Below are 27,306 nucleotides of genomic sequence, written 5' to 3'. Positions count from 1 at the left end.
AACACAGTCTTGTGGTACAGGGTAGACCACTTAGCTTGGAGATGAAGAAAGATTTTTTTACTGAAAGGTTAGTAAACTTGTGGAATCCACTACTAAAGAAGGCATTGGAAGCCAAGTCACTGAATGTGTTCAGCAAGAGATTTATAAATTATTATAAACTAAAGGCATCCAGGAGTATGGGTAACAAGTGGGATATGAAAATGGCATTTAATAGAGAATCAACTATCATTGCATTGAAAAGTGGAGCAGGACTGAAGAGTTGAATAGCCTACTCCTGCACATGGTTTCTATGTTTTGCAATTTTTTAGCAGTTACAGAGCCAGGAAAATGGGTTATTGCTGGATTGTGGGGGTGGGGACCTTGTGTAAGTCAAATGGTGAGAACATGGTGGTTCAGTGGTTAGCACTGCTGTCTCACAGCGCCAGATTCCAGCCTTGGGCGACTCTCTGTGTAGAGTTTACACATTCTCCCCGCGTCTGCATGGCTTTCCTCCAGGTTCTCTGGTTTCTTCCCATAGTCCAAAGATGTGTGAGTTAGATGAATTGGCCATGCTAAATTGCCCATAGTGTTCAGGGATGTGTACATTAGGTGCATTTTTAAGGGGAAACATAGAGTAATAGGGTAGGTGAATGGATCTGGGTTGCATACTCTTTGGGGGAACATAGAACATAGAAAAATACAGCGCAGTACAGGCCCTTCGGCCCTCGATGTTGCGCCGACCAAAGCCTACCTAACCTACACTAGCCCAATAACCTCCATATGCTTATCCAATGCCCGCTTAAATGACCATAAAGAGGGAGAGTCCACCACTGCTACTGGCAGGGCGTTCCATGAACTCACAACCCACTGGTCGGTGTGGACTTGTTTGGCCAAATAGCCTGTTCCCATACTGTAGGGATTCTATGATAAGGACGGGAATATAGAGGAGTAAAGAACAAAAGGGGAAGGTATGACTTGTGCTTTTAGATGACATACAGGAGGATATGAGATGAGTTACTCACTGCAAAATCCAATGTTTGTAGCAATGATGATGAAATCCCCAGCAGGTTGGTGATAATGAATTCAGAGCTGACGGTAATGCCATTGACTGTCAAGGAGAGGTGGTCAGTTTCTTGTTGAAACTGGTCGTTGCCAAGCATTTGCCATTTTTTGTACTTGCCTGATTGTTGCCAGGCGATGCTGAATGCAGGTACAGACACCTTCAGTCACTGAAGGACTGCGAATGGTGCTTAACACTTTTCCTGGCATGCAGTTATTCAGGAAGTGAGCACAGGCCCTCCTTCATCAACTAGAGACGCAAACGATGCATGAACCCAGGTGGAATTGTGAAAGGTGTTTCTTCCTGCAGCAGGATTTGCCAAAAGTGGTTTAGGATCAGTCTGTTGGGAGTTCTGATGTAGCATAGCTGGCAAAAATTGAGCAAAGAAACCAGCATAGAGAAGTTTCCAACATTAAACTATCCACAAATTCCGTGTGATTGAAACTCTTACAGGTGTCAATGGTAGCCATGATGTGGAGGTGCTAATGTTGGACTGGGATGGACAAAGTCAGAAGTCACACAACACCAGGTTATAATCCAACTGGTTTATTTGAAACCACAAGATTTTGGAATGCTGCTCCTTTGTCAGGGAAGACGTTGAGAAAGGAGCAGTGCCCCGAAAGCTTGTGATTTCAAATAAACCTGTTGGACTATAACCTGGTATTACATGGCTTCTGACACTTACAGGGGTTGAAAAAAAAGGTTGATTTTAAAAAAAAGAGGTATGCAGCTTCTGATTCACCTTGTGAGCTAACAGCCACAAGTTAATGAGGTAACCAGCAATAGTTTAACACATTGAGGAAACCTTTCTTGCAACTGAAGAGTGTACTTGAAAGTTAACCCTATCAGTTTATGTCAGTCAACTTTGGGTTCAGTGGTACACCACTGCTAAGCTAACATGGCCTAATTTGGTATTAATATCCGCTTTTCCTTGTGCTTTGACAGTACAAATCTATGTTATAAGTAGAACTAGACTTACTGAAAAATAAGAGTCTTAGCGTAGAGGGATAGAGGCAGAGAGATTATTTATCCTTGGGAGAGACTCTAGAACCAGAGGGCATAATCTGTCACTGGTTTAAGACAAGATGGAATATTTCTTCTTTCAAAGGGTAGTGAGTCTGTGAAGTTCTTTACTGCAGAGAGCCGTCAAGGCTGAGTCGGGTATATTCAAAGCTGAGGTTGGAAGATTTTTAATCAGTCAGGGAATCAGTGCCTCAGCAGGAATACCATTTGCTCATACAGCCTTTTCTGCATTAAACTCCATTTGCCACCTCTCAGCCCAGCTCTGCAGCTTATCTATGTCACTCTGTTCTTAAGCTGGCAGGCGACCCTCTCTGTTTTGAGCTCATAGTGTCTAGCAAGCTGAAGGATACATTCAAGAATTGACATTCCAAGGCAGTGGAGTTGAGAATTAACAGATCAGCCAGGATCTCATTGAATGATGGAACGGGCCTGATCACCAGAATGGCCTACTTCTGCTCCGCATCTGCAGTCATTGTTTTTACCTAGTTGATTTTAACCCTACAGCGAATCCTCTTGCAAGGATGCCTGCCATGAAGAAGTTTTCCTCCTCACTCTACAAGAATCTCAGGGAGTCCCTGTCCCACTGCCAAACTTCCAGCTCAGCACTGTCCCCATGACTTGTCCTACCTGCCTATCATCTTTTCCACCTATCCACTCCACCCTCCCACCCCCGACCTATCACCTTCATCCCCTCCCCCACTCACCTATTGTACTCTATGCTACTTTCTCCCCACCCCACCCTCCTCTAGCTTATCTCTCCACCCTTCAGGCTCTCTGCCTTTATTCCTGATAGAGGGCTTTTGCCCGAAACGTTGATTTTACTGCTCCTCGGATGCTGCCTGAACTGCTGTGCCCTTCCAACACCACTAATCCAGAATCCTATATCGTATGGTCATTCAGCCTCAGTCTGCTCAAGTATTCATTAATAATATGCCTGATCTAATTGTGGCCTCAGTTACACGTTCCCATCTAACCCTCTCCTAACCTTAGATTCTTAGCTGTAAGGGGATTATTCTACCTCTGCCTTATATTCAATGACCCCGTCTCCACTGTGTTTTGGGGAGAGATTTCCAAGGAGTCGTGACCCACCGAGAGAAAAAGAAGTCCTTTAATCGCCATCTTTTCCCTATTTTCAATCTATTTCCCTTCGTTGCAATCTCTACCCACAAGGAGAAACTTCCCTTCAGTTTCCACCCTGTCAAGTTTCCTCAGACTCTTTTATGTTTCAATAAGATCTCCTTTTTCTTCTGAACTGCAGTGAATACAGGTGTAGCCTGTCTAACCTTTCCTCAAGGTAACCCAATATCAGTTGCACAGCATGACACAAGTGCCAGGCAGTGATAATTTCCCACAAAGTAGAATATAGTTATTGCTCCTTGACATTGAACGGCCTTATTGTCACTGAGTACCCACTAACAACAGTCTGGGCATTACCATTGACCAGAAACTGGACTGGACTAGCATGTAAACACTGTGGCTATAAGAGCAGGTCAGAGGTTAGGAATCCTACAGTGCATTACACTGTAGGATTCCTAGCCTATGACTCCCGAAAGCCTGTACACCATCTACAAAAGCACAACCCAGGAGTATGATAGAATACTCCCCTCTTGCCAAATGAACGCAGCTTCAATAACAGTCAAGGACGTAGATTCCAGCATTTTTTAAATGACAGATATTAGGCTAACCAGCTTGTAGTTTCTTGATTTCTGTCTCTTTCCTATCTTCTTCTGACATCTGTCCTATATCTATCACCCCTCACTTTAAAGCTATGTCCCCTCCATGTTGCCATCAGGATGTGAGGGAAAAGATTCCCACTGTCCACCCTATCTATTAAGTCACTTCTCAACCTTCTCTCTAATGCAAAAAGCCTCAAGTCCCTCAGCCTTTCCTCGTAAGAGCTTCCCTCCATACCAGGCAACATCCTAGTAAATCTTCTCTGAACCCTTTCCACCACTTCCAACTTCTTCTTATAATGCGATGACCAGAACTGTACACAATACTCCAAGCGCGGCTACACCAGAGTTTTATACAGCTGCACTATGGCCTCATGGCTCCGAAACTCAGTCCCTCTACAAAGAAAAGCTTACATACCGGATGTCGTCTTAATAACCCTATCAATCTGGGTGGCAACTTTCAGAGATCTATGTACATGGGCACCAAGATCTCTCTGGTCATCTACTCTACTAAGAATCTTATCATTAGCCCAGTACTCTTTGTTCCTGTTGCTCCTTCCAAAGTGAATCACCTCACACTTTCCACATTAAACTCCATTTGCCACCTCTCAGCCAGCTCTGTCCCTCTGTAACCTACAACATCCTTTGGCACAATCCACAACTGTAGTGACCTTAGTGTCATCCACAAATTTACTAACCCATCCTTCTATATCCTTATCCAGGTCATTTATAAAAATAACAAACCGCATTGGACCCAAGACAGATCATAGAACATAGAACATAGAAAAATACAGCGCAGTACAGGCCCTTTGGCCCTCGATGTTGCACCGACCGAAGCCTACCTAACCTACACTAGCCCAATAACCTCCATATGCTTATCCAATGCCAGCTTGAATGACCATAAAGAGGGAAGAGTTCCACCACTGCTACTGGCAGGGCATTCCATGAACTCACAACCCGCTGAGTAAAGAATCTACCCCTAACATCTGTCCTATACCAACCCCCCCTTAATTTAAAGCTGTGTCCCCTAGTAACAGCTGACTCCATATGCGGAAAAAGGTTCTCACTGTCAACCCTATCTAAACCCCAAATCATCTTGTACACCTCTATCAAATCTCCCCTAAACCTTCTTTTCTCCAATGAGAACAGCCCCAGGTGCCTCAGCCTTTCCTCATACGATCTTCCTATCATGCCAGGCAACGTCCTGGTAAACCTCCTCTGCACCCGTTCCAGTGCCTCCACATCCTTCCTATAGTATGGTGACCAAAACTGCGCACAATACTCCAGATGCGGCCACACCAGAGTCTTATACAACTGCAACATGACCTCAGGACTCCGGAACTCAATTCCTCTACCAATAAAGCCCAGTACGCCATATGTCTTCTTCACAGCACTATTTACCTGGGTGGCAACTTTCAGAGATCTGTGTACATGGACACCAAGATCCCTCTGCTCATCCACACTACCAAGTAGCCTACCATTAGCCCAGTAATCCATCTTCTTGTTACTCCTACCAAAGTGAATGACTTCACACTTAGCTACATTGAACTCCATTTGCCACCTTTCTGCCCAGCTCTGCTACTTATCTATATCCCGCTGTAACCTGCCACATCCTTCTTCGCTGTCCACCACTCCACCGACTTTCGTATCATCCGCAAACTTCTCATCCAGCCTTCAAGCCCCTCTTCCAGGTCATTTATAAAAATGACAAACAACAATGGTCCCAAAACAGATCCTTGTGGAACACTGCTAGTAACTGCACTCCAAGATGAGCCTTTACCATCAACTACTACCCTCTGTCTTCTTCCAGCCAGCCAATTCCTAATCCAAAACTCTAATGCGCCCTCAATGCCATACCTCCGTAATTTTTGCAGTAGCCTACCATGGGGTACCTTATTGAATGCCTTGCTAAAATCCCTATACACCACATCTACTGCTTTACCTTCATCCACTTCCTTGGTCACCTTCTCAAAGAACTCAATAAGGTTTGTGAGGCACGACCTGCCCTTCACAAAACCATGCTGACTATCCTTGATCACATTATTCTTGTCCAGATGTTCATAAATCCCATCCCTTACAATTCTCTCCAAGACTTTGCCCACAACAGAAGTGAGACTCACTGGCCTATAGTTACTAGGGCTGTCCCTATTCCTCTCCTTGAACAAGGGGACCACATTCGCTATCCTCCAGTCTTCTGGCATTATTCCCGTAGACAATGACGACATAAAAATCAAGGCCAATGGCTCCGCTATCTCCTCCCTAGCTTCCCAGAGATCCTAGGATTAATGCCATCACCCTTTCCAGTATTCCCCGGACCTCTTCCCTACATACCTCAAAGCCATCCATTCTAATCACTTGTGACTCAATATTCACATCAGCAACAATGTCCTGTTTCTGAGTGAATACTGACGAAAAGTATTGATTTAGTGTCTCTCCAATCTCCTCCGCCTCCACGCACAACTTCCCACTACTATCCTTGACTGGACCAATACCTACCCTAGTCATACTTTTATTCCTGACATACCTATAGAAAGCCTTAGGGTTTTCCCTAATCCTACCAACTAAGGACTTTTCATGTCCCCTTCTCGCTGCTCTTAGCTCTCTCTTTAGATCCTTCCTGGCTACCTTATAACTTTCAATCGCCCCAACTGAACCTTCACGTCTCATCTTTACATAGGCTGCCCTCTTCCCTTTTACAAGGGATTCCAATTCCTTATTAAACCACGGCTCCCTCACAAGACCCTTTCCTCCCTGCCTGACTGGTACATACTTATCAAGGACACCCAATAGCTGCTCCTTGAATAAGCTCCACATATCATTTGTGTCCTTCCCTTGAAGTCTATTTTTCCAATCCACACATCCTAAGTCATGCCTCACCGCATCATAATTTCCCTGCCCCCAGCTATAACTCCTGCACTGCAGCGCACACTTATCCCTCTCCATCACTAGAGTAAAAGTCACCGAGTTGTGGTCACTAGTAATTGAACTCCAGGATGAACCTTTCCCATCAACCACCACTCTGTTTTCTTTCAGCAAGCCAATTTCTGATCCAAAACGCTAAATCGTCCTCAATCCCTGCCTCTGTATTTTGTGCAGTAGCTTACTGTGGGTAACCTTATCAAATGCCTTACTGAAATCCATATACACCACATCAACAGCATTACCCTCATCCACTTTCCCTATCTCCACGCACAACTTCCCACTACTGTCCTTGACTGATCCTAATCTTGCTCTCGTCATTCTTTTATTCCTGACATACCTACAGAAAGCTTTAGGGTTTTCCTTGATCCTATCTGCCAGTGACCTGTCATGTCCCCTCCTGGCTCTTAGCTCCCTCTTTAGGTCTTTCTTGGCTAACTTGTAACTCTCAAGCACCCTAACTGAGCCTTCACGTCTCATTCCAACATAAGCCGCCTTCTTCCTCTTGACAGGAAATTCAACTTCTTTAGTAAACCACAGCTCCCTCGCTGGAGCATTTTCTTCCTGCCTGACTGGTACATACTTATCAAAGACACGCAGTAGCTGTTCCTTGAATAAGATCCACATTTCAGCTGTGCCCATCCCCTGCAGTTTCCTTTGCCATCTTACGCATCCTAAATCTTGCCTAATCGCATCATAATTGCCTTTTCCCCAGCTACAACTCTTGCCCTTCGGTATATACCTACCCCTTTCCATCATTAAAGTAAACATAACTGAATTGTGGTCACTATCACGAAAATGCTCACCTACCTTCAAATCTAACACCTGGCTGGGTTCATTACCCAGTACCAAATCCACTGTGGCCTCACCCTTTGTTGGCTTGTCTACATACTGTTTCAGGAAACCTTCCTGTTCACATTGGACACAAACGGACCCATCTAAAGTACTTGAACTTTAGTATTTCCAGTCAATATTTGGAAAGTTAAAACCCCCATGATAACTACCCTGCTCCTCTAGATCCAACCAGAATTATCTTTGCTATCCTTTCCTCGACATTGCTGGAACTATTCGGGGGCCTATAGAAAACTGTCAACAGGGTGACCTCTCCTTTCCTGTTTCTAACCTCAGCCCATACTACATCAGTAGATGAGTCCTAAAATGTCCTTTCTGCCTCCATAATACTGTCCTTGACCCACAATGCCACACCCCCCCCCCCTTTTACCATCTTCTCTGATCTTACTGAAACATCTAAACCCCAGAACCTGCAACAACCATTCCTGTCCCTCCTCTAGCCACGCCTCTGAAATGGCCACAACATCGAAATCCCAGGTACCAACCCATGCTTCAAGTTCACTCACCTTATTCTGGATGCTTTTGACGTTGGAGTAGAACTCCACTGACGTTGAAACCTTATTTCTGACCTCACTACTCTCAACCCTCAGACTACAATTTATGTTCCCATCCCCCTGCTGAATTAGTTTAAACTCTCCCGAAGAATTTTCCGATCTGATGGGATCTTTGCAGTATCTAGAGAGTGTTAAAATTAAGATCAATGCATCTACAACCTCAGCATCTACTTATTTTATCACGCTGTACAAAACTCTGGTGCAGCCACACTTGGAGTTTTCCGTGCGCTGCATTATGGGAAGGATGTGGAAGCTTTCGAAAGGGTTCAGAGGAGATTTACTAAAATGTTGCCTGGTAAGGAGAGAAGCTCTTACAAGGAAAGGCTGAGGGACTTAAGGCTGTTTCCGTTAGAGTGAAAAAGGTTGAGAGGTGACTTAATTGAGACATACAAAATAATCAGAGGGTTAGGTAGGCTGAACAGTGAGAGCCTTTTTCCTAGGATGGTGATAGCTAGCACGAGGGGACACAGCTTTAAATTGAGGGGTGATATTGTACAGATGTCAGAAGTAGTTTCTCTATCAAAGCAGTAGGGGCATGGAATAGTAGACTCGCCAACGTTTAAGGGCATTTAACTTGTCATTAGATAGGCATATGGACAAGAATGGAATAGTGTAGATTAGATGGGCTTCGGGTTGGTTTCACAGGGCGGCACAACATCGAGGGCCAAAGGGTCTGTACTAAGCTGTAATGTCCCATGTTCTGTAAAGTCCATCAAGGCTTGAGGACTTATCAGGATTTTCATTCTAATAATTTTATTTATATTTTCCATGGTGATTGTACTTGTTTCAAGTTTCTCACTCCCTTTCTTATTATAGTACAGTTATTTCTGGAATATTATTTGTATCTTGTACGGGAAGTTAGATGTAAGGTATCCAATTCATCTGCCATTTCCCTGTTTTCCATTATTAATTTTTCAGTCTCTCTCTCTCTCTCTCAAGGTTGAAGCTTATTTTACTTTCTTTTTTACTTTTAAATACCTATACAAATTCTTACAACCTCTTTTTATACTATTAGTTAGCTTTCTCAGATATTCTAATATCTGTCTCCATATTAATCTTTGTTTTTGTTCTTTATATTCTGTCCAATTTCTGTGAATTATACACTTTTTCTTTTGGTTTGTTTCCATCTTTCAATTCTTTGCTAAATTTGAGAAGTTGTGTATACACCAGTTCTCAGTTACTGGTTTTTCATTCATTGACTGATTATCCTTTCAGTGCCCCTGACGGTATTCTTTCCCCTTTTCCTGCAGAGACAGAGAAGCTTGCATGTGTTGTAGAGTACTTGGCTGCTGGGTTTTTTTCAAAACTATTTCTCCCACTGCAAAGGAAGAGAGGGAAATAGATGGATACTTGAACTTCAGACTGACTGTTTCCATCTTTCTGCTGCACTACCCATACCCAAGGCTATAAATCTAAAGTCATAAGATTACAAATTTTACAAAGTTAACTCTTCAGTGTAGGTTGCATTTATTGAAAAGGGTGGCACTGGAAAAGTACAGCAGATCAGGTAGCATCAGAGGAGCAGGAGAGACGACATTTGGGGCATTAGCCCCACGTTCCCGATGAAGGGCTCCTGCCCGAAAGGTCAACTCTCCTGCTCTTCAGATTCTGCCTGACCTGCTGTGGTATTCCAGCGCCACCCTGTTTGAGCTTGACTCCCCAGGATCTGCAGTCCTCAATTTCTCCATCGATTACATTTAGTCAATTGCCCCACTTCTTGATACACAACAGTACAAGTGCACAGTAGTAATGATTTCTTGATAAGACTGCAAACTGGAGATGTTATCAACGCCACTTCCTTTTGGCTTGAAGATAGCATGTTCTCCTAGTCATTAGATTGGAATGACTTAGAGGCTTAGCAACCTTGCAAGTATAACTATAGCGTATTGCATTCACTCTGTTCTCAATTTCTCCATTTTTGTCAAGTGAAGCTAAGTAGTGTTATATGATGGTACATGTAACCCTAAGCCTACCAAGATCTCCGTTGGTGACTGTTAGTTTTATTGTGCAATGACTTTGGTTATAAATCATGAAATATTAATTTGATACTAATCGTATGAGTGTCTGGTTCTGATTATAGTTTCTTCTGTTCAGCCTGCAGTAACATGGCAGTGGCAGAATTATATTGTCAGTGATCCTCATAAAGCTGTTTGAACTGTGTGGTTATTTGCAGACTGTTACGAACTGATGCATAATGATACTTTGCTTCTCCTTACAGTTGAAGGAAGCCATGGAAATGATGGCCTGTTGTTAGGCCGTCCCCCTGATGAACCAGATCACCTGATCACTGAGAAATCTTTACTGGAAATTCTGGATGGTGCTATCATGATGTACAACCTGAGTGTGCACCAACAGCTCGGCAAGGTAACGTTCATTCTGTTTGAGTGGCTAGGGTGATTGTCTAGAACCTAGTGGAGGACTCTCCTGCTCCTTCTTCAAAGTAGTGCTGTGGGATCCATTACATCAACTTGAGATCACAGATAGCATTATGGTTCGACGACTCATGCAAGAGATGGCACCAGTATTTCACTGAAATTTCAGCTTGAATTTGTTTGTCTCTGAAGTGATGCTTGAGCCACAGCCTTCTGGTTCAGAGGCAAATGTGCAATCAGTTGAGCATTATTACAACAGAGCCTGTTACGCTAGCTGTGAAAGAAAAGAAAAACAAGACTAGCATTTATGTAGCACCTTTCATACCAACCACTGATCTCAAAAGGGCTCTATAGCCATTGAAGTACTTTTAAAGTGTAGTCATTGTTTTAAAAAAGAAATATGACAGCTAATTTGCACATAGCAAAATCACTTGGAACAGTAACATGATGACCAAATAATCTAGGTTTTGTGGTGATGATTGAGAGATAGACATTGACCAGTTGGTAACTCCCTGTTCCTTCTCCAAACAGGGGCATAGGATCTTTTGGATCCACCAAGTGGGCAGATAGGCCTGAGATTAATGACACATCTGCATAATGCCACCTCCAGCAGTGCAACACTCCCTTGACACAATTCTGGAGTATTAGTATAGATGTATGTGCTCTTAAGCCCTCATGAGGAACTTGACCTGGAATTTTGTACCTCAGAGGTGAAGTGCTACTGTTGGTATCAAAGACTGTAAGTCAGGGAGCCTTATATTCTGTAATCAGTAAAATGTTTGAGGGCAATCTGGAAAAAGGGAACAAAATAAAACATTTGAAATCAAGTGGGCTAATTATGTGAGGCATTGTGGGAGGGAGGTCAAATATTAACATGACAGCGGAAGTTGAACAGCTGTCTGACTTGAATTTTAGCAAACGCTTTACGCAAGAACAAGGAGTATGGCTAGAAGATAGTCAATGTATTAAAAAAGGGGTAATTATCAGCTTGTGTGGGACACTATTTGACCTGATGTAGAGATGTGTAATTTTGAATATGGGCTTACAATAGGGAAGCCATAACCATTGACAGAGTTGAGAGAAGAGCACTGAAAGCTCAGGAAGATGGGAGCATTTATGTGATAAAATTTCATTGACATTTCCCGAATGCTGTGGGTGCAGTGTGACTGAATTCACATAAATGATGCCAGGACCTCAAACTGTAGGGTGTAGATTCTCATTATGTACTTCGTGTGGAGGATCATAAATGTTTGGAGCAGACTGTCTCTGGAAACAAATCAAGAGGAAGTTGGATCAGTGTTTGCATTTGAAAATGATCAGAAGCTTGAAGAGGTAGAAAATAACTTTGATTTCTCTTGATCTTTGAGATTAGCCAGATGCATGTGGTCCTATGGTATTTTCAGGTCTATTGCAGCCATGCCAATCACTGACCGGAAATGCATTAAGACCTCAATGTGGTCAACTCTGTCATTGAGTGTTAAGCAAAAAAAAAGCAATCTCTGTGATCTCTGTGGCTGGGCTGAACAATCTCACTCTAGGATCACCAATAGCTCTGCAGGACACAGTTAAACAACGATCACCATGTGAACAACACCCATTATGCAGAACAGTATACTTTGTATTGCATTAATCCCAGAAGATGGAGTGTTCAAGATGCGGAGACAGTTCAGTTCTGTCAGTCTGTTGTTGTGCTGAGTCAGTTTTTGTTGTGTTTTTCTGGTGTCTCTGCATGTGTGATGGCTATGTCTGTCATTCAACAGAAGTCTTGTTGGAAATTGTAACCTCTCGTCTGACAATCACAGTCTGCTCTGTGTGTAAAGTTGCAAGTAATTTTTGGAATTTCTCTCTCTCACTTTTTGTTTCACTGACCTGAAGATTGCAGGCCTTACAATGGAGGAAGGCTTATCACAACATTCATAGATCAGTAATAGCTGTCTCTTAAAGTTCTGAGGTCTTTCAGTTTTTCTGAAAATATGGATATCTCTGTTTCTGTAGCTTTTTCTTCCAACACAAGAGTTCTAAGAAATCCCACAACCCAAAGAGAAAAGTACAAAGAAGGTACCTGAAGAAAGATGGAAAGGAGGGAGATGCATTGCTCCATATTTCAGAGATGGCTTGCTGTGTTTAGCTGCTTAATGCGTAAGTGTAAATTATCTAGTGTAATTAGAGGTGTCACACTTTGAATAGCTCTGGCCATGGCTCTGTGCTACGTAGTTATGGAATTTGCAACTTGTGTCTAAGTATAATACTGATGTGAGGACCAATTAGAAAGGGCCTAATATTCACAGAATCACAGCATTATTCCAGTGCAGAAGGAAGCAATTTGGCCATTTGGCTGCAGTAGCTGTCCAAACGAGCATTTCACTTTGACTGAAGTCAGTATGTGCTGCATCTACCCGGCATTTTTGTCTGAGATTGGTAATGGTTTGGTACCTTCTTTTAAAAAGTGTTATTACTGCTCCTTGATATTATTCTATTCTGTAGGCATGGATGTGACACTCTTTTCCTGCCTGGTGTTAAGTAAGCTACAACAGATAGTGATGCTGAGGAAGAATTAGCTACATACTGATTGAAGAAACCAGTCAACAATCATCACTTCAGCTCACACATTGACAGATGCCATGAATCCTCTTAATATGGAATCCCATTTAAAACAGCCATCTGTGATGTTACATCTTCATTGCAAGCAGTTAATTAATTAACTTGCCAATTGATCACCCATGGAATTAAGACTAGATATAATTTAGAGGTGAACTGGAGTTAGAGAGTGTGTTGACTTAATTCAAGCTCTATTTTAAATGCCATATATTCCCACATTATAAATTATTTTATCCAATTTTATAATGGACAACATTTATGTGAACTTGTCACACTGTAATAAACCCCACTCATCAGTGAAATGGAAGTCAAGTTGTCTCAAGTGACTCTTGACAATGTTTGTCATTAAAATAGCCTTGCAGCAACATTGATGTGAAAGGAGATCAGGTTCTAATTATGAATGCATGGAATGTAGTGTTTCTTCATACCCTATCCCACTTCATTGCTATCTGTTTTCTAAAAATGCCAACTCCTTGCTGAATTATGATTCCACTCATCTCTCCCACACATGATTAGAGACATTTATGAGGTCAGACAGGCTTAGTAGATGGTATTCTAATTGAGAATTATTCAGTTCTCGTGTCTAGGGAAAACAGCTGATTTCCCTATCCTTGATTGTTGATTATTATCTCAATATTGTGACTCCAGCTTTCTGTCCCAGAAATAGGGATTCTATCACTGCGCCACAGAAGTCCTTTTATCCCAGTGTTGTGCTCTGATTGTATATAGCCTTGGATTAATTATCTACAGAGAGTGGGGGAGAATGAGTAAGTGTGTGGAAGGTCGTTGATAGAGTTGACAGACAAATGCCGAATGCATACCAGGTGGGGACACTGCAATGGGAATTAAACTTACAATTATTGTCTGAGAAGGGAGGGGCATTGATGTCAGTATTCAGAAACAGTAGGAATACAACCTCAACGGGAATCTTTTGAGCATTGAACCGAAATAAAACAAAATTTCACTCAATCCTAACAGTTCAAGAAGTTGGGTATTTCTTGTGTGTCTTTGACTTTCCTTGCCCTATTATGATGGACCCAGTGTGAGGGTGAGTTAACATTACTCCTTTTCTTTAAAATGAATGTTGTGACTTTAAAGGATAGGCATAAAGAGCTTTTTTGGTAAGTTTAAATCAGAAGAAAAGGTGAAAATTTATTCACACTGCAGTCTGATTGTAAATAGACCATACTCTCTCAAACATAGACACATGCACACAATAAGTGTTAAATCTTGCAGATTACAGGTAAACTTATATAATTAATAGAATATTATGACTATTTAAATAAGTCTTTTAAAGTGAAAGCATTGCAGTTTAGATTAGATTACCTACAGGTGTGGATACAGGCCATTTGGCCCAACAAGTCCACACTGACCCCCTGAAGAGTAACCCACCCTGACCCAATTCCCTCTGACTAATGCACCTAACGCTGTGGGCAATTTAGCATGGTCAGTTCTCCTGACCGGCACCTCTTTGGTGAGTGGGAGGAAACCCACGCAGACACTGGGAGAATATCTATGTAGAGTTTGCACAGTTTCCTGAGGCTGGAATCGAACCTGGGTCCCTGGTGCTGTGAGGCAGCAGTGCTAATCACTGAGTTACCGTGCCGCCCCGTTCTAGATGATATCCTCTTTAAAGTTGAATGAAAGTTGGAAGTCTCTGGGTTTTCAAAGTTATGGCTCAGTTCTTTCAGAAAAAAGAGATACTGTTTTGTGGGTGGAGAGGAGAAAAAGCACCTCTTCCACCACCTTGGTTGATTGACAATATTAGGTCTGGTTCTTTTAGGCTGGAGGATGGCTATTGTGTCCGCTTGCTTTCCAGAATGAACTATCCTGGGCTGCTGCTTAGAATAATCTGTTGCCTTACTTGAACTTAGTTTTGATCTTGTGAATACATGATCAGTACTATTATGGTCCACACAAATGATTCAAAGTTAGAAGCCATTGCTCACTATTTGGGGATATATGGTAGCCATTCAACCGGTTTGTGGTAAACTGGTTTCTCTATACCTCCATTTACTGAGTTTCATGTTCATAAATACAGAGTCTGGAGGATTATGATAATTTAGTTTCTGTAAATGTCCAGACAATAAAAGTTGCAAGTTCATTGATTTTGTATCCAGAATGCCCTTTCAAATGGGGTTGGGACTCCACAACAAAATTTACATTTTAATGATTTTCCAAATTGAGAGTTAGTTCTTGTATACGCAGGCCATGTCAGCTGACTTTCAGCAGCTATCTTTTCAGCATTGTTAAATGGAACAGAGTCCATACTGAATAAAGATAAGGAATATGACACATCTTCACTGAGCATGGCACTGCAGATATGTCAGATGCACCAATTAAGATGATCCATTGTGTCACAAGGATTCTATTTTAATCGTTGCTTACTGTTGAGAGTTCTAATGGGAATCAAATTCAAAGTAAATAATGAAAGGTAGGCATTGGGAAGTTAGTTAACTCTTTCTCTTCCCCCCCCCCCCCCCAAAAAGAAAACATAAAATGAGCAAAGTTATTCCCAGGAGTGTTGCACTTTTCTCCCTGGTTTTTAGTCTGGGGGGGACTGATGCGGGCTTAGGGGTCTGGAGCACATCTGTGTCATCGTGTAGAAAAGATTGCAGAAACAGCAGAATTTCAACAGTTTTTCTTATATCGTGTGTTTCCTTTCTGGTGCAAATGAAATGGATGCATATAGAACATTTTCTTAGAAGTAGGAGAACAGAGAGAGGTTGTGGTCTGTTTGGAACCAACGCTATAGGTAAGAAAAGAATTGACCACAATACAATAAGTTTCAATCTGCAATTTGAAAGGGAGAGGGTACAATCGGTAGTGACAATATTTCAGTTAAATAAAGGGAACTATGGAGCTACGAGGGAGGAGCTGGCCAAAGTTCATTGGTGCAATACCTTAGCAGGGATGACAGTGGAGGAACAATGGCAGATATTTCTGGGTATAATGCAGAAGATGCAGGATCAGTTCATTCCAAAAAGGAAGAAAGATCCTATGAGGAGGCAGGGGTGGCCGTGGCTGACGAGGGAAGTTAAGAAACATATAAAGTCAAAAGAGAAAAAGTATAATGTAGCAAAGATGAGTGGGAAAATGGAGGACTGGGAAGCTTTGAAATAACAACAGAGGATTACTAAGAAGGAAATACACAGAGAAAAAAATGAGGTACGTAGGCAAACTGGCCAAAAATATAAAGGAGGATAGTAAAAGCTTTATTAGGTATGTGACAGGGAAAAAAATGGTTAAGACTAAAATTGGGCCCCTGAAGACAGAAGCGACTGGGCTTGTATACCCTTGAGTTTAGAAGACTGAGAGGGGATCTGATTGAGATGTATAAGATTATGAAAGGATTGGACACTCTGGAGGCAGGAAACATATTTCCGCTGATGAGTGAATCCTGAACCAGAGGACACAGCTTAAAAATAAGGGGTAGGTCATTTAGGACAGAGATGAGTGGTGGGTATGTGAATGCTCTGCCCCAGAAGGCAGTGGAGGCCTCGTCTCTGGATTCATTTATGAAAGAGTTGAATAGAGCTCTCAAGGATAGTTGAATCAAGGGTTATGGAGGTAAGGCAGGAACAGGATACTGATTGAGGATGATCAGCCATGATCATGATGAATGGTGGTGCAGGCTCGAGGGGCAGAATGGCCTACTCCTCAACCTATTGTCTGTTGTCTATTGACACCCTACAGGCAGTTTCAGGAACAAGGGAGGAAGTTCAAAAATGTGAAGAAGGATAAACCTGGAAACAACAGTTTGGTAGGGATCTTTCACAGACAACAATCTGAAACAAAGCTACTCAAAACTTTGAAAACACTGATCAATAAATTAAAGCCAGCACTCTAGGAAGTATTTAGATAAGCACGTGAAACATCATTGCATACAAGGTTACGGTCAAGTGCTAGAAAATAGGATTGGAGTAAATAGATATTCCTGGATAACGCCTAATTGTTTCTGATATATATGTTAATAATCTGGATCTAGATTTCAAAGCTTGCAGATGACACAATGTTTGGAAGAATTATAACCCGTGAGAAGGACACTGTAGAACTCCAGTGGGACATTGACAGTGGAATGGCAGTTGGCAGATGACGTTCAATGCAGAGAGGCTGATGTTGGAAGAACACAAAGACAATTTACAATAGGAGATGCAATTCTAAAGGGGTAGCAGGAGCAGAGGCACCTGGATGCATAAGTGCACAAATCATTGCAGGTGTCAGAATAGCTGCAGAGAGTAATTAATAAAACATTTTGTGTGCTTGGCTTCATTAATAAGGACATAGACTACAAGAGCTAGGAGATGATGTTGAACTTCTACAAGGCACTTATTAGGTTGTGAGTTTGCTTGCTGTGGTTGGTGATATCACTTCCGGTTGTGTTTCTGAGAGGTTGGTTAATGGAGTCCAAACCAATATGTCTGTTACTGAAATTCTGGTTCAAACCGATTTCTCCAAAACTGCAAAGGCCCTCAGCTGGAGTATTGTGTGTAGTTGTGAGCGCCAGATGTGAATGCATTAGAGGTATTGCAGAAATGACTTAAAAATGTACTTCTAGAAATGAGAAACTTCAATTATGAGGATAGATTAAAGAAGTTGGGGCTATTCTCCTTGAAGAGAAAAGGACTGAGTGGAGATTTGGTAAGGTTTTCAAAATCATGCGCAGGTTGGATTGAGTAACTAAGGAGATCTGTTCCCATTTGTAAAAGGAACAAGAATGAGAGGGCACGGATTTAATGTGATGTGGAAAAGAAGCAAGTGTGATGTGAGAGAGACTGTTTCACAGAGGGATTAATTAGAGTATGGAATACGCTGCCTGGAAATGTATTGGAGGCAAGATCAATGGAGGCATTCAGGAGGGCATGGGCTGATTATTTGGATAGAAATAATGTGAAAAGTGTGGGGAAAAAGAAGATTGGCACTAGATTATAGTGTTTGTTTGAAGAGCTGGTGCAGACATGATGGACTGAAAGACCACCTGTGTTGTTTAAAATCAACTGTGACTCTATTTGTTAATGGCAAATAGTGTTTGATTAATTTCATTGAGCTCTGTGAAGTAAATAAGTTTGGAAGGAAAATAGAAAAGCAGCATAATTTTTAAATTTTAGGGACTGGGAAGTGTTGATTTTCAGAGAGATCTGCATGAATCACACCTAAAAAAGTAGCATGCAAGTATAGCAAGAAATTTAGGGGCAAGATGAGTGGAGATTTCTTCATTCATAAAGTTGAGAGTCTTAAATTTCTCCATCCAGGGAAGTGTAGTTATTGAGTGTGCTCAAGACTATGGTCAGTACATTTCTGGACATGCAGGTCCTTGGCCTCCTCCATCGCCAGACTCTAGTCACACGACGCCTGGAGGAAGAGCGCCTCATCTTCCGCCTAGGAACCTCCAACTACACGGGATGAATGTAGATTTCTCCAGCTTCCTCATTTGCCCCCCCCTCACCTTATCTCAGTCCCAACTCTCGCATTCAGCACCGACCTCTTGACCTGCAGTCTTTTTCCCCACCACTCCACCCCCAACCCCTCTCCGGCCTATCACCCTTACCCTCACCTCCTTCCACCTACCATATACCCAGTGCCCCTCCCCCAAATTCCCTCTTTCTCCTATCTTTTATCTCAGCCCACTTGGCACACCAGCCTCATTCCTGAAGAAGGGCTTATTCCCAAAACGTCGATTCTCCTGCTCCTTGGATGCTGCCTGGCCTGCTGTGTTTTTCCAGCACCACATTTTTCAACTCTGGACTATAAGGACATCAAGACAAAGATAATATAGGAAGCTGTATCTGTTGTAGTAACTCAGTTGTGTTCGTATTAAATGATGTAGCATGTTCAAATGGCCTACTTCTTCTGTTCCTTGAATTTTTATATTATTATGATTCGTGCTGGATTGGGAGTGCGAGGCGTGATTCTGTGCTGAAGTCTGTGAAGTGGAACTTGCGAGTCAGCAGCTTGAGACTACCTGAGAACCCAACCACTGAGCTAATGCTAACTTCATTGCGATGAAGAAAAAAAGCTGCTGTTTGCTATTATTGTACTGCACTAAAAATGTGTTGGGAAAGGCACTTAACGCAGACAATATAATGCATTTTCAACACAATACATCAGATTAATGTAAGTTTATTGGGAGTTTGCCTGCTGCTGGGTGAAGAGAATCGATGGTGTTTGTTGTCTTCTGAAGCAATTAAATTGCACAATCTCATCACTGCAAACCACGTGCACCATGTTTTGTTTAATGGCAAAAAAGGAGTGCATTTAGAAGTGTGTAATGACTCTGAAATTTAGAAGCTTATTCATTTTCACTCTTTGCCATAACTTAGACTTGCTCACCAAAATTGTGGTTTGTTTACTAGGTCCTCTGTTTGATACCATATTGATCAGAAGGTGCATTTCAATCAGAGGGTCCTTTATTCTGTATTTTCTGATCAACCAATGAATGGGATTACTGTGACTTTTAGGCATCTGGCTAAACAGAATTTTATTTATCTCAATATGTCAAATTTGTTTACTTAGTAAATAGCAGTATAGCTAATACGATGCTTATGAATAGAATTGAAATTAATTTGCAGACCTTGGGAGCCCAGAAAGCTATTTTGATCCCTATATCTGTACTGTCTTGATGAATGAACTATCCAATTAGATCACTCCCCTGCCCTTTTCCCATAGTTTTTCCTTTCTTTTCATTTCCAGTATTTGTTCAATTATCTTTTTAAAGTTATTAGAGAATCCACTTTCATCAACCTTTCAGGCAATTGTACACCAGATCACAATGGATAAATTAATCACCAGTCACCTCCCTCTATCTAACGAGAGAGCTACCCTTTTGGTTGTCTGGGACTATGACGAATTTACCTTTACAACAACTTAATGTATTAATATTCTTTTTCATGTTACCTTTGATTGTTTTGCTAGTGACTTTAAATCCATGTCCTCCAGCCACAAATACTTTGGAAAGTTTCTCCAAGTTAATCCATCAGAACCATGTGCGACATTGAACACCTCAAGTCTCCTCTTTACCTTTCTGGTCTAAGATAAACAACTGCCCAGTCTTTAGTAAATCCCTTATAATTTGACCTGAAGGACCATTGCAGTAAATCCTCTCTGCACCCTCATTGAAGATCTTGACATCTTTCCTAAAGTTTGTTCCCCAGTGACCTGGATTCGATTCCACCGTCAGGGAGACTATCTGTGTGGAGTTTGCACATTCTCCCCGTATCTGTGGGTTTCCTCCGGCTGCTCCGGCTTCCTCCCACAGTCCAAAGATATGCAGATTAGGTTGATTGGCCATTGCTAAATTGCTGGTAATGTCTAGGGATGTGCAGGCTAGATAAGCCATGGGTAATGCAGATACAGGGATCGGGTAGGGGATGAGTCTGGATGGGATTCTCTTCAGAAAGTCAGTGTGGATTTAATGGGCAGAATGGCCTCCTCCTGCATTGTGGGGATTCGATGCTTGTATGTGCTTCAGTAGGTCACACAGATAAAAATAGACTTAATTAGATTGAGTTGTCCTGGTTCCATGCAGGACAATGAGCAGCAAGACTCCACAACTGGCCCCAGTGCATCACAATTTCGTTGCAGCCCAAGTGTTATCCAGCTCCTGAAGGCTTTCTTTAAATGTTTTTCATGTGACTTCTTTGACTGGCTTGTTGCTTTTGACCATCTGGTGGTGTCTATTTTATTGGCATGTCTTGCATCCAGAAGGCAAAATACATGTCCTTCAGTCTAAGTAATCTCTTCATAATGAGCTGTAGGTGCTTCTGACCAGTCTGTGTAGCACTTCTTCACTAGCACTGTTGTGTGTTCAAGTGATGCCAACATCTTCCACAGGCAGTGCTGTTGAAAGATGTCCAACTTACTGGCATCTTTGCTGTTCCGTTGTATGTCTTGCTGGCCCAGTTAACACTTGGTATTACAGTGGATATATGGAGTCATAGCCATATTGGTAGAGTCACTAAAAGACTGGTGCTTGCTGATTCTTGTGCCAATCTACCAAAGATCAGATTGCAGGTGCTGTGGCAAATCTTGGCAAACATGCATATTTTCAGCTATTCCACAATTCTGAGGTCAAGGCAGAGTTGAGTTCCATTAAATCTCCCTTAAGTATTGCACTGCCCATTGAAATGCATAGTGTTGGTGCTTCATTGTATGTATTAGTTATTATAGCACCTGTATCTGCATTTCCCATGGATAATCCATCTAGTCTACATAATAAAAATCTTAACAGCCCACCATGCTAGGAGATAGATCAAATAAAAAAAACAACTTCAATTCAAGAGTCTTTGCATATTCTCACCTTCTGAGGCATTCATACACTGATGGGACTGAACTTATATTACTACCCTAGACTCTTTGCTATTTCTGTAGAATCCTAGAAGGCGGCCATTCAGTCTGTTGTCTCGGGGTGTAGGTTTACTTGCTGAGCTGTAGGTTTGATATGCAGGCGTTTCATTATCTGGCAGGAGACAACAGCTTCACTTCACTTGGAGGTCGCCACTGATGATGTTACCTAGCCAGGTAATGAAACGTCTGGATATCAAACCTACAGCTCAGTGAGCAAACCTAACCCTAAACCTCAACCTGAGCTACAAACCTTCATAAACCTTGCAACAAAGTCTGTTGTCTCAGCAAGAGAAGTTAAACTTCCACTGCCCCCAGCTTCCCCTTATCAAATCTTCTCTCCCAAACAATTTTCTGATTCCCCACGTCAGAATCCAATGTCAGCCAATCAGCATTGTCCTGTTAAACAGTATAAAAATGATGGATTTCCTCTTAACTTGGCATTCTTGTGAATTCTCCTGATGAGTACAAAGCAAAAAGCTTTGATATAGCTTGTCTTTATCAGCACTAGGTTAATTGAAGGTGACTGGTATAAAAAATGGACCTACACCACCATTAGGCAAAGTGTAATTCTTATTGTAAAAGGGTTCTCCTTTATGTTGTTGTTGTTCTGTCGCCAATTACTTTATTTAAAGCATGAGGGAGAAAGCACATATTCTGTTGGCAGGGGCAAAGGGTTGGGCCATGTGTGAAAGCATGACAGAAAGAGGAAGTGAGTAACCTTGTCTGTTGGTACTGCAGAGTGTCTGAGAGAACCTCGCACTGCAGGGCTCTGATCATAGAGTCTTTACAGTGTGGATACAGGCCCTTCGACCCAACAAGTCCACACCGACCTTCCGAAGAGTAGTCCACCCAGACCCAATATTTACCTCTGACTAATGCACCTAGCCAACACATCCCTGAACATTATGGCCAATTCACCTAACCTGCACATCTTTGGACAGTGGGAGGAAACCAGAGCACCCAGAGGAAACCCACACAGACACGGGGAAAATGTACTTACTCCATACAGACAGTCGCCCAAGGCTGAAATTGAACCTGGGTCCCTGGCGCGGTGAGGCAGCAGTGATGACCACCATGCCATCCTTCTATAAATTACAAATTGAAAATACGTTTTTGATTTAAACAGTGATTGTAAATTTTAAGTGTGTCATGATCACTTTTGGGACGTGTCGATGCAACTGCTGTTTAGCTTGATATAAAGTAAGACTCTGTAGTGACTGCTACTGTTACATTTGAGAGGATGTTAGATAAGATTTGGACCACATCATTACTTAATACAGTATTTGCCCCTAGTTGTATTTCACCGAGTATGTTCAGACATTAGGTTGTGTGGAGTGAAGAATTGTCCCCTGTTGCACAGAAACTGCTGAAGGAGAGAAAATGTGCAAAGTGAAGCATTAGGTTTTATTTGAGGCCATTGTGGTGTAAGGTTCAGATATTAAATTACTCCTTTTGATACTGTTGACATTTCTAATATCATGACATTGGAACCCTTTCTGAGTACTGAAAGAAGCACAGATTCTAGGAGTAGGCCACTGAGCCCTCACTCAGTATGGTCATCTCAATGCCATATCCCCTATTTGTAATTGTACCCCTTGATTCCTTTTATATCTAAACATTTATCAGCCTTTCAGCTTGAACATATTCAGTGAACTGTACTTCTCAGCCTCTGTGGTAATGAATTTTAGTGAAGGAATATTTCCTCATCTTAGTCTTTCAAAGTCTACCTGTTGTTGTTAGACTGTGCCCCTTGGAGTGCAGTGCGGGAGGACCATAAGTGTGAAGTGTGAACTGGTTAGAAAGTTTCGCTCAGTTGTCAGGGACAACAATCCAGCAACCTTTCATTCCTACACTGTCTAAACCTCACCTCTCACTCTCCAACCCACCTTCATGGCCACTTACATTCCTCATCCCACTCCACGTCCCCTCATGCTCCTATGCACTATTACACTCCTATAATTATGTTTAAATCTTTAATTACTGTAATATGGTATTTTTTTTAAAAACTACTTTTGAGAGGAGGTGATGACAATGGGAGAAACTTCAATTTGATGTTTCTGAATGGATTGTAATTTTTCCTCTCCCTATCTGATTTCATGTGAGTGTTCCTGTAACTTGTTCTGAACATTAGCTTCTGCTGGTACCGTTAGAGAGACCTTGGGTAGGTTCACTGCCGCCAATCACTCTTGTTGGTATCGGTCTAGGATACTGAAACCATGTGGAGAAGGATGCTTCTCAAACTCTTTGGCAGAAGATAGGTTCAATTTTAATGGGCAATAAACAGTAAATAGGTTAATAATGCAATATGTAGTTGCTGACTACATTACATCTGAGATAAATGGCAGACTTGAGTCTTTTGGGCTCAATTTAATATAAATTACACATTACTAATTCGGACACATGCTGTTAATACTAAGAACAATCATGGAAACATTGCATGCTGTCTGAAAAATACATGCAGAACTTGGAGGATGTACCAAGTTCCGTTTGCTCCTCGCAGGAGAAGTCCTTTCTCAATATTTTCTCATCTACCTGTTCAGAGATGGCATTGACACACCTGTGGACCTGCTAGGATTTGAACCGGGGCCTCCTGGCTCAGATGTAGGGACACTACCACTGACCCACAAGAGCCCAAATGGATCTTCAGAGCTTATCTTGCAGTAACAGTTCACTCTTTCAGGTACTAGCTGTCTTATAGCAGTTTCAGCAATGACTTCACTGGGAGCACATGCTGCCCATAATCAGAACATCGTGGTCTGCAATTCCACTCCAAACACTGTGGCACTCATCTCAGCTGACAACATGAGTGAGTGAATCAAGACCCCATCTATTCTCAACCAACCAAACCAAAACAGATTGTCTGGTCATTTTACACATTGTTATTTTTGTGACTTGGAATGTGTTGAGTTCATGAAAGGTGATATAATAATGCACGTTGTTTTGTTTTATTCTGTGCTAATGAAGTTATATATGGAAGGTTACCTGAAGGTATACAGCTACTTTTTTTCCAGAAAGATTTCAAAGTATTTGTGATTTGGAGAGTTGATGGCCAGGTGATAATAAACCAGAGACCCTGGCAATGTTCCGGGGATCCGGGTTCGAATCCAGTCATGGTCGGTGGTGGAATTTGAGTTCAGTAAATATCTGGAATTAGGAATCTAATTATGACCATGACACCATTGCTGAATGAGGAAAAAAACCCACACCTGGTTCACTAATGTCCTTTGGGGAAGGAAACTGTCAGCCTTAGATGGTCTGTTCTGTGTGGAAGTGGGTACTGCAGATACTGTGATTAGAGTCAAAATTAGAGTGGTGCTGGAAAAACACAGCAGGCCAGGCAGTATCTGAGAAGCAGGAAAATTGACGTTTCGGGCAAAATGAAGGGATTTTGCCTGAAACGTCGATTTTTCCTGTTCCTCAAATGGTCTGGTCTACATGTGATTCCAGATCCACAGCAATCTTAACTGCCATCTGGGCAGTTAGGGTTGGGTAATTAATGCTGGTTTGGCTTGTGACAGCCACAATTTATGAATTAATTATAATAAAAAAAATAAAATCGAGACTCATCAATGACTGGCATTTCTGGAGTGTCCTTCATCCAGCACCACAAAAGAGCTACTTTTTACAGTTCAATCTTTCAGTGTGGTTCACATGGTAAAAATGGTAATGCAACTAATAAATTAATTAGATTAGATTACTTCGGGTGTGGAAACAGACCCTACGGCCCAACAACTCCACACTGACCCTCTGAAGATCAACCCACCACCAGAACCATTCCTTACATTTACCCCTTCACTTAACACTACGGGCAATTTAGCATTGGCCAATTCACCTAACCTTCACTGTCTTTGGACTGTGGGAAAAAACGGGAGCACCTGGAGGAAACCCATGCGGATACGGGGAGAATGTGCAAACTCCACACAGACAGTTGCCAGGGGCAGGAATTGAACCAGGGTCTCTGACGTTGTGAGGCAGCAGTGCTAACCACTGTGCCGTGAGTTCAAATCACATCCATCATAGCAACTGGGATATATTGAATTCAAATAATTAATTAATCTAATGAGTGTCCTTCGGTGGGGATGAGGGGGTTAGGTGAGGATGGGAGAAATGTTTATTTATTACCATGGTCTGTCTATCTGTTGCTGCAGAATATACCATTTGTTGCCATTACCCTAAGTGTGGCCTGGACATGCCTTCAGGCACGGGACTATATTACAAGCCATTCCATGCAAGGGCAATTAGAGATGCGCTAGAAACACTGGCCTTATCCATGAAGTGTATATTTCCAAGAATGAGCAAAAGAAAATAAGTTGAGGAGGCTTTTACAGGGAAGAATTGGAACTGAGTTGGAAAAACATAAATATTCAGAGAGAGAGTTCAAGAATGTAAATGATGGGGAGATCCAAGATGGCGGTGACCCAGTAGATGTGAGTCTGCAGTGCTCTCCCTAAAACTCTGGCAAAGTGGGAGCCCACCTTTACCTCACTTTTTAAATCCATTCAAGATAGCTTTTGCCCAGCGCTCTAAGTCATTTTGCATTAAACCTTAACAGTTTAGTGCTTTTTTAAAAATGACTAAGGGCAAAAACTCCTGCAGCTTGCAACAGGCAGGGACCCCTCCCCCACCCCCTCCCACAGCAGAAGGGGCATCTGCAGACGCCTTGGGGGGGGGGGGGGGGGCTTACCTGTGGAGATGAGCCTGATCTCAGAGATTGTCAAACTCCAGGAGAAGATCGACGCGTCCAACGAGGGGGCCTGGTCCAGGTGGGAGTCCATCTCAGTCGTGCTGCAGAAGTGTGGCCAAGAGATCGAAAAACTCGGGCAGCGTGTCGGAGGGGCCGAGCAACGAGCCGCGGCCTCAGAGACTGCTGAGTCGTCTGTGGATCAGGTCTGGGCTTTGGAGCAGCGAGTCTGGACTCTGGAGGAGCACATCGACGACCATCAAAATCAAGGTCGTCTAAAAAATATTCGGTTGCTAGGCCTTCCCGAATGGGAGGAGGAAGGCCAGCTTGCGGATTTCTTGGAGCAATGGCTCTCACAATTATTGGAGTTGGAGTTGGAGCTGGGCCAGGTGCAGGTGGAGCAGGCCCCCTGGGTTGCTGTACGCAGGCTCGAGTCAGACCAGTACCCCTGCCTGGTTCCAATCCGACTCCAATGGTATAAGGATAAACAAATGCTCCTCAAGGCCTCCAGAATCCTGGGAAAGAATCCCCATGTCATGATGTACAAAGGCTCCAAGGTAATGATGTTTCACGACTTCTCTCCAGTCATGGTCCGCAAGAGGAGGGCATTTGATGAGGCGAAGAAGCGTCTGAGAGACTTAAATGTTCAATACTTAATGCGAGATGAGGCAATGCTGCACTTCAGTCATGGAGGATCCGTGTATAACTTTGGATCACCGGAGAAAGTAAAAGAATTCCTGGATGTTCTCAAGTGGGACTTGAACTGTATGGCTAGCAACTTTATTTTGCCCCCCCCCCTCTTTGTTTGCCTTTTCTTTCTCTATCTCCATTTTACCCATCTTACCCTGGGAGTGGGAGGGGGCGTGGGGTGAGGGTGCTTCTTCTTTATTCTTTCTTTGGTCTTGTTTTTATAGCTCGTGCTGCTTATCTGATTTGTGTGGGAGGTTTTGTTTGAGTGGGGTTTGTTTTCTTTTTTCTTATTTAGTTGCATAATACTTGCTTGGATTGTAACTTTGTAACTTTATATATTTCTATTTTGTATTTTTTTAAACGTATCTAGGTGCTGGTGTGGGGGGAGGGGTGGGTCACTCACTTTTAACTCCTGTTTTATGACACTTGAATTGATTTACTCCATTTTGTAATGCCTGGGCCGAGGGGAGGGCCTTAGCTGGGAGAGGTTATGGTGGGATTATTGGCAGGTAGTAGTGCCCCCTGGGAGCAAGGGGGAAAGTCTCCTTTCAAATATGTTTTG

The 27,306-nt window shown here is 42.4% G+C and overlaps 1 protein-coding gene across 1 annotated transcript in view; it reads left to right on the top strand.

The window, feature by feature from the left end:
- The window catches only part of LOC132822416 (E3 ubiquitin-protein ligase RNF123), a 379,484-nt gene that overhangs the window by 132,227 nt on the left and 219,951 nt on the right, over nucleotides 1-27,306 (top strand). Inside the window, exon 24 of the mRNA XM_060835785.1 lies at nucleotides 10,279-10,424. Within this exon, the coding sequence (XP_060691768.1) occupies nucleotides 10,279-10,424 (146 nt within the window). The remainder of the gene's footprint in view (nucleotides 1-10,278; nucleotides 10,425-27,306) is intronic.

This window comes from Hemiscyllium ocellatum, chromosome 14 (assembly GCF_020745735.1).
Source record: "Hemiscyllium ocellatum isolate sHemOce1 chromosome 14, sHemOce1.pat.X.cur, whole genome shotgun sequence".
Lineage (NCBI taxonomy): Eukaryota > Metazoa > Chordata > Chondrichthyes > Orectolobiformes > Hemiscylliidae > Hemiscyllium > Hemiscyllium ocellatum.
The sequence above is the reverse complement of the archived record's forward strand: the minus strand, read 5'-3'. Positions and strand labels throughout refer to the sequence as shown.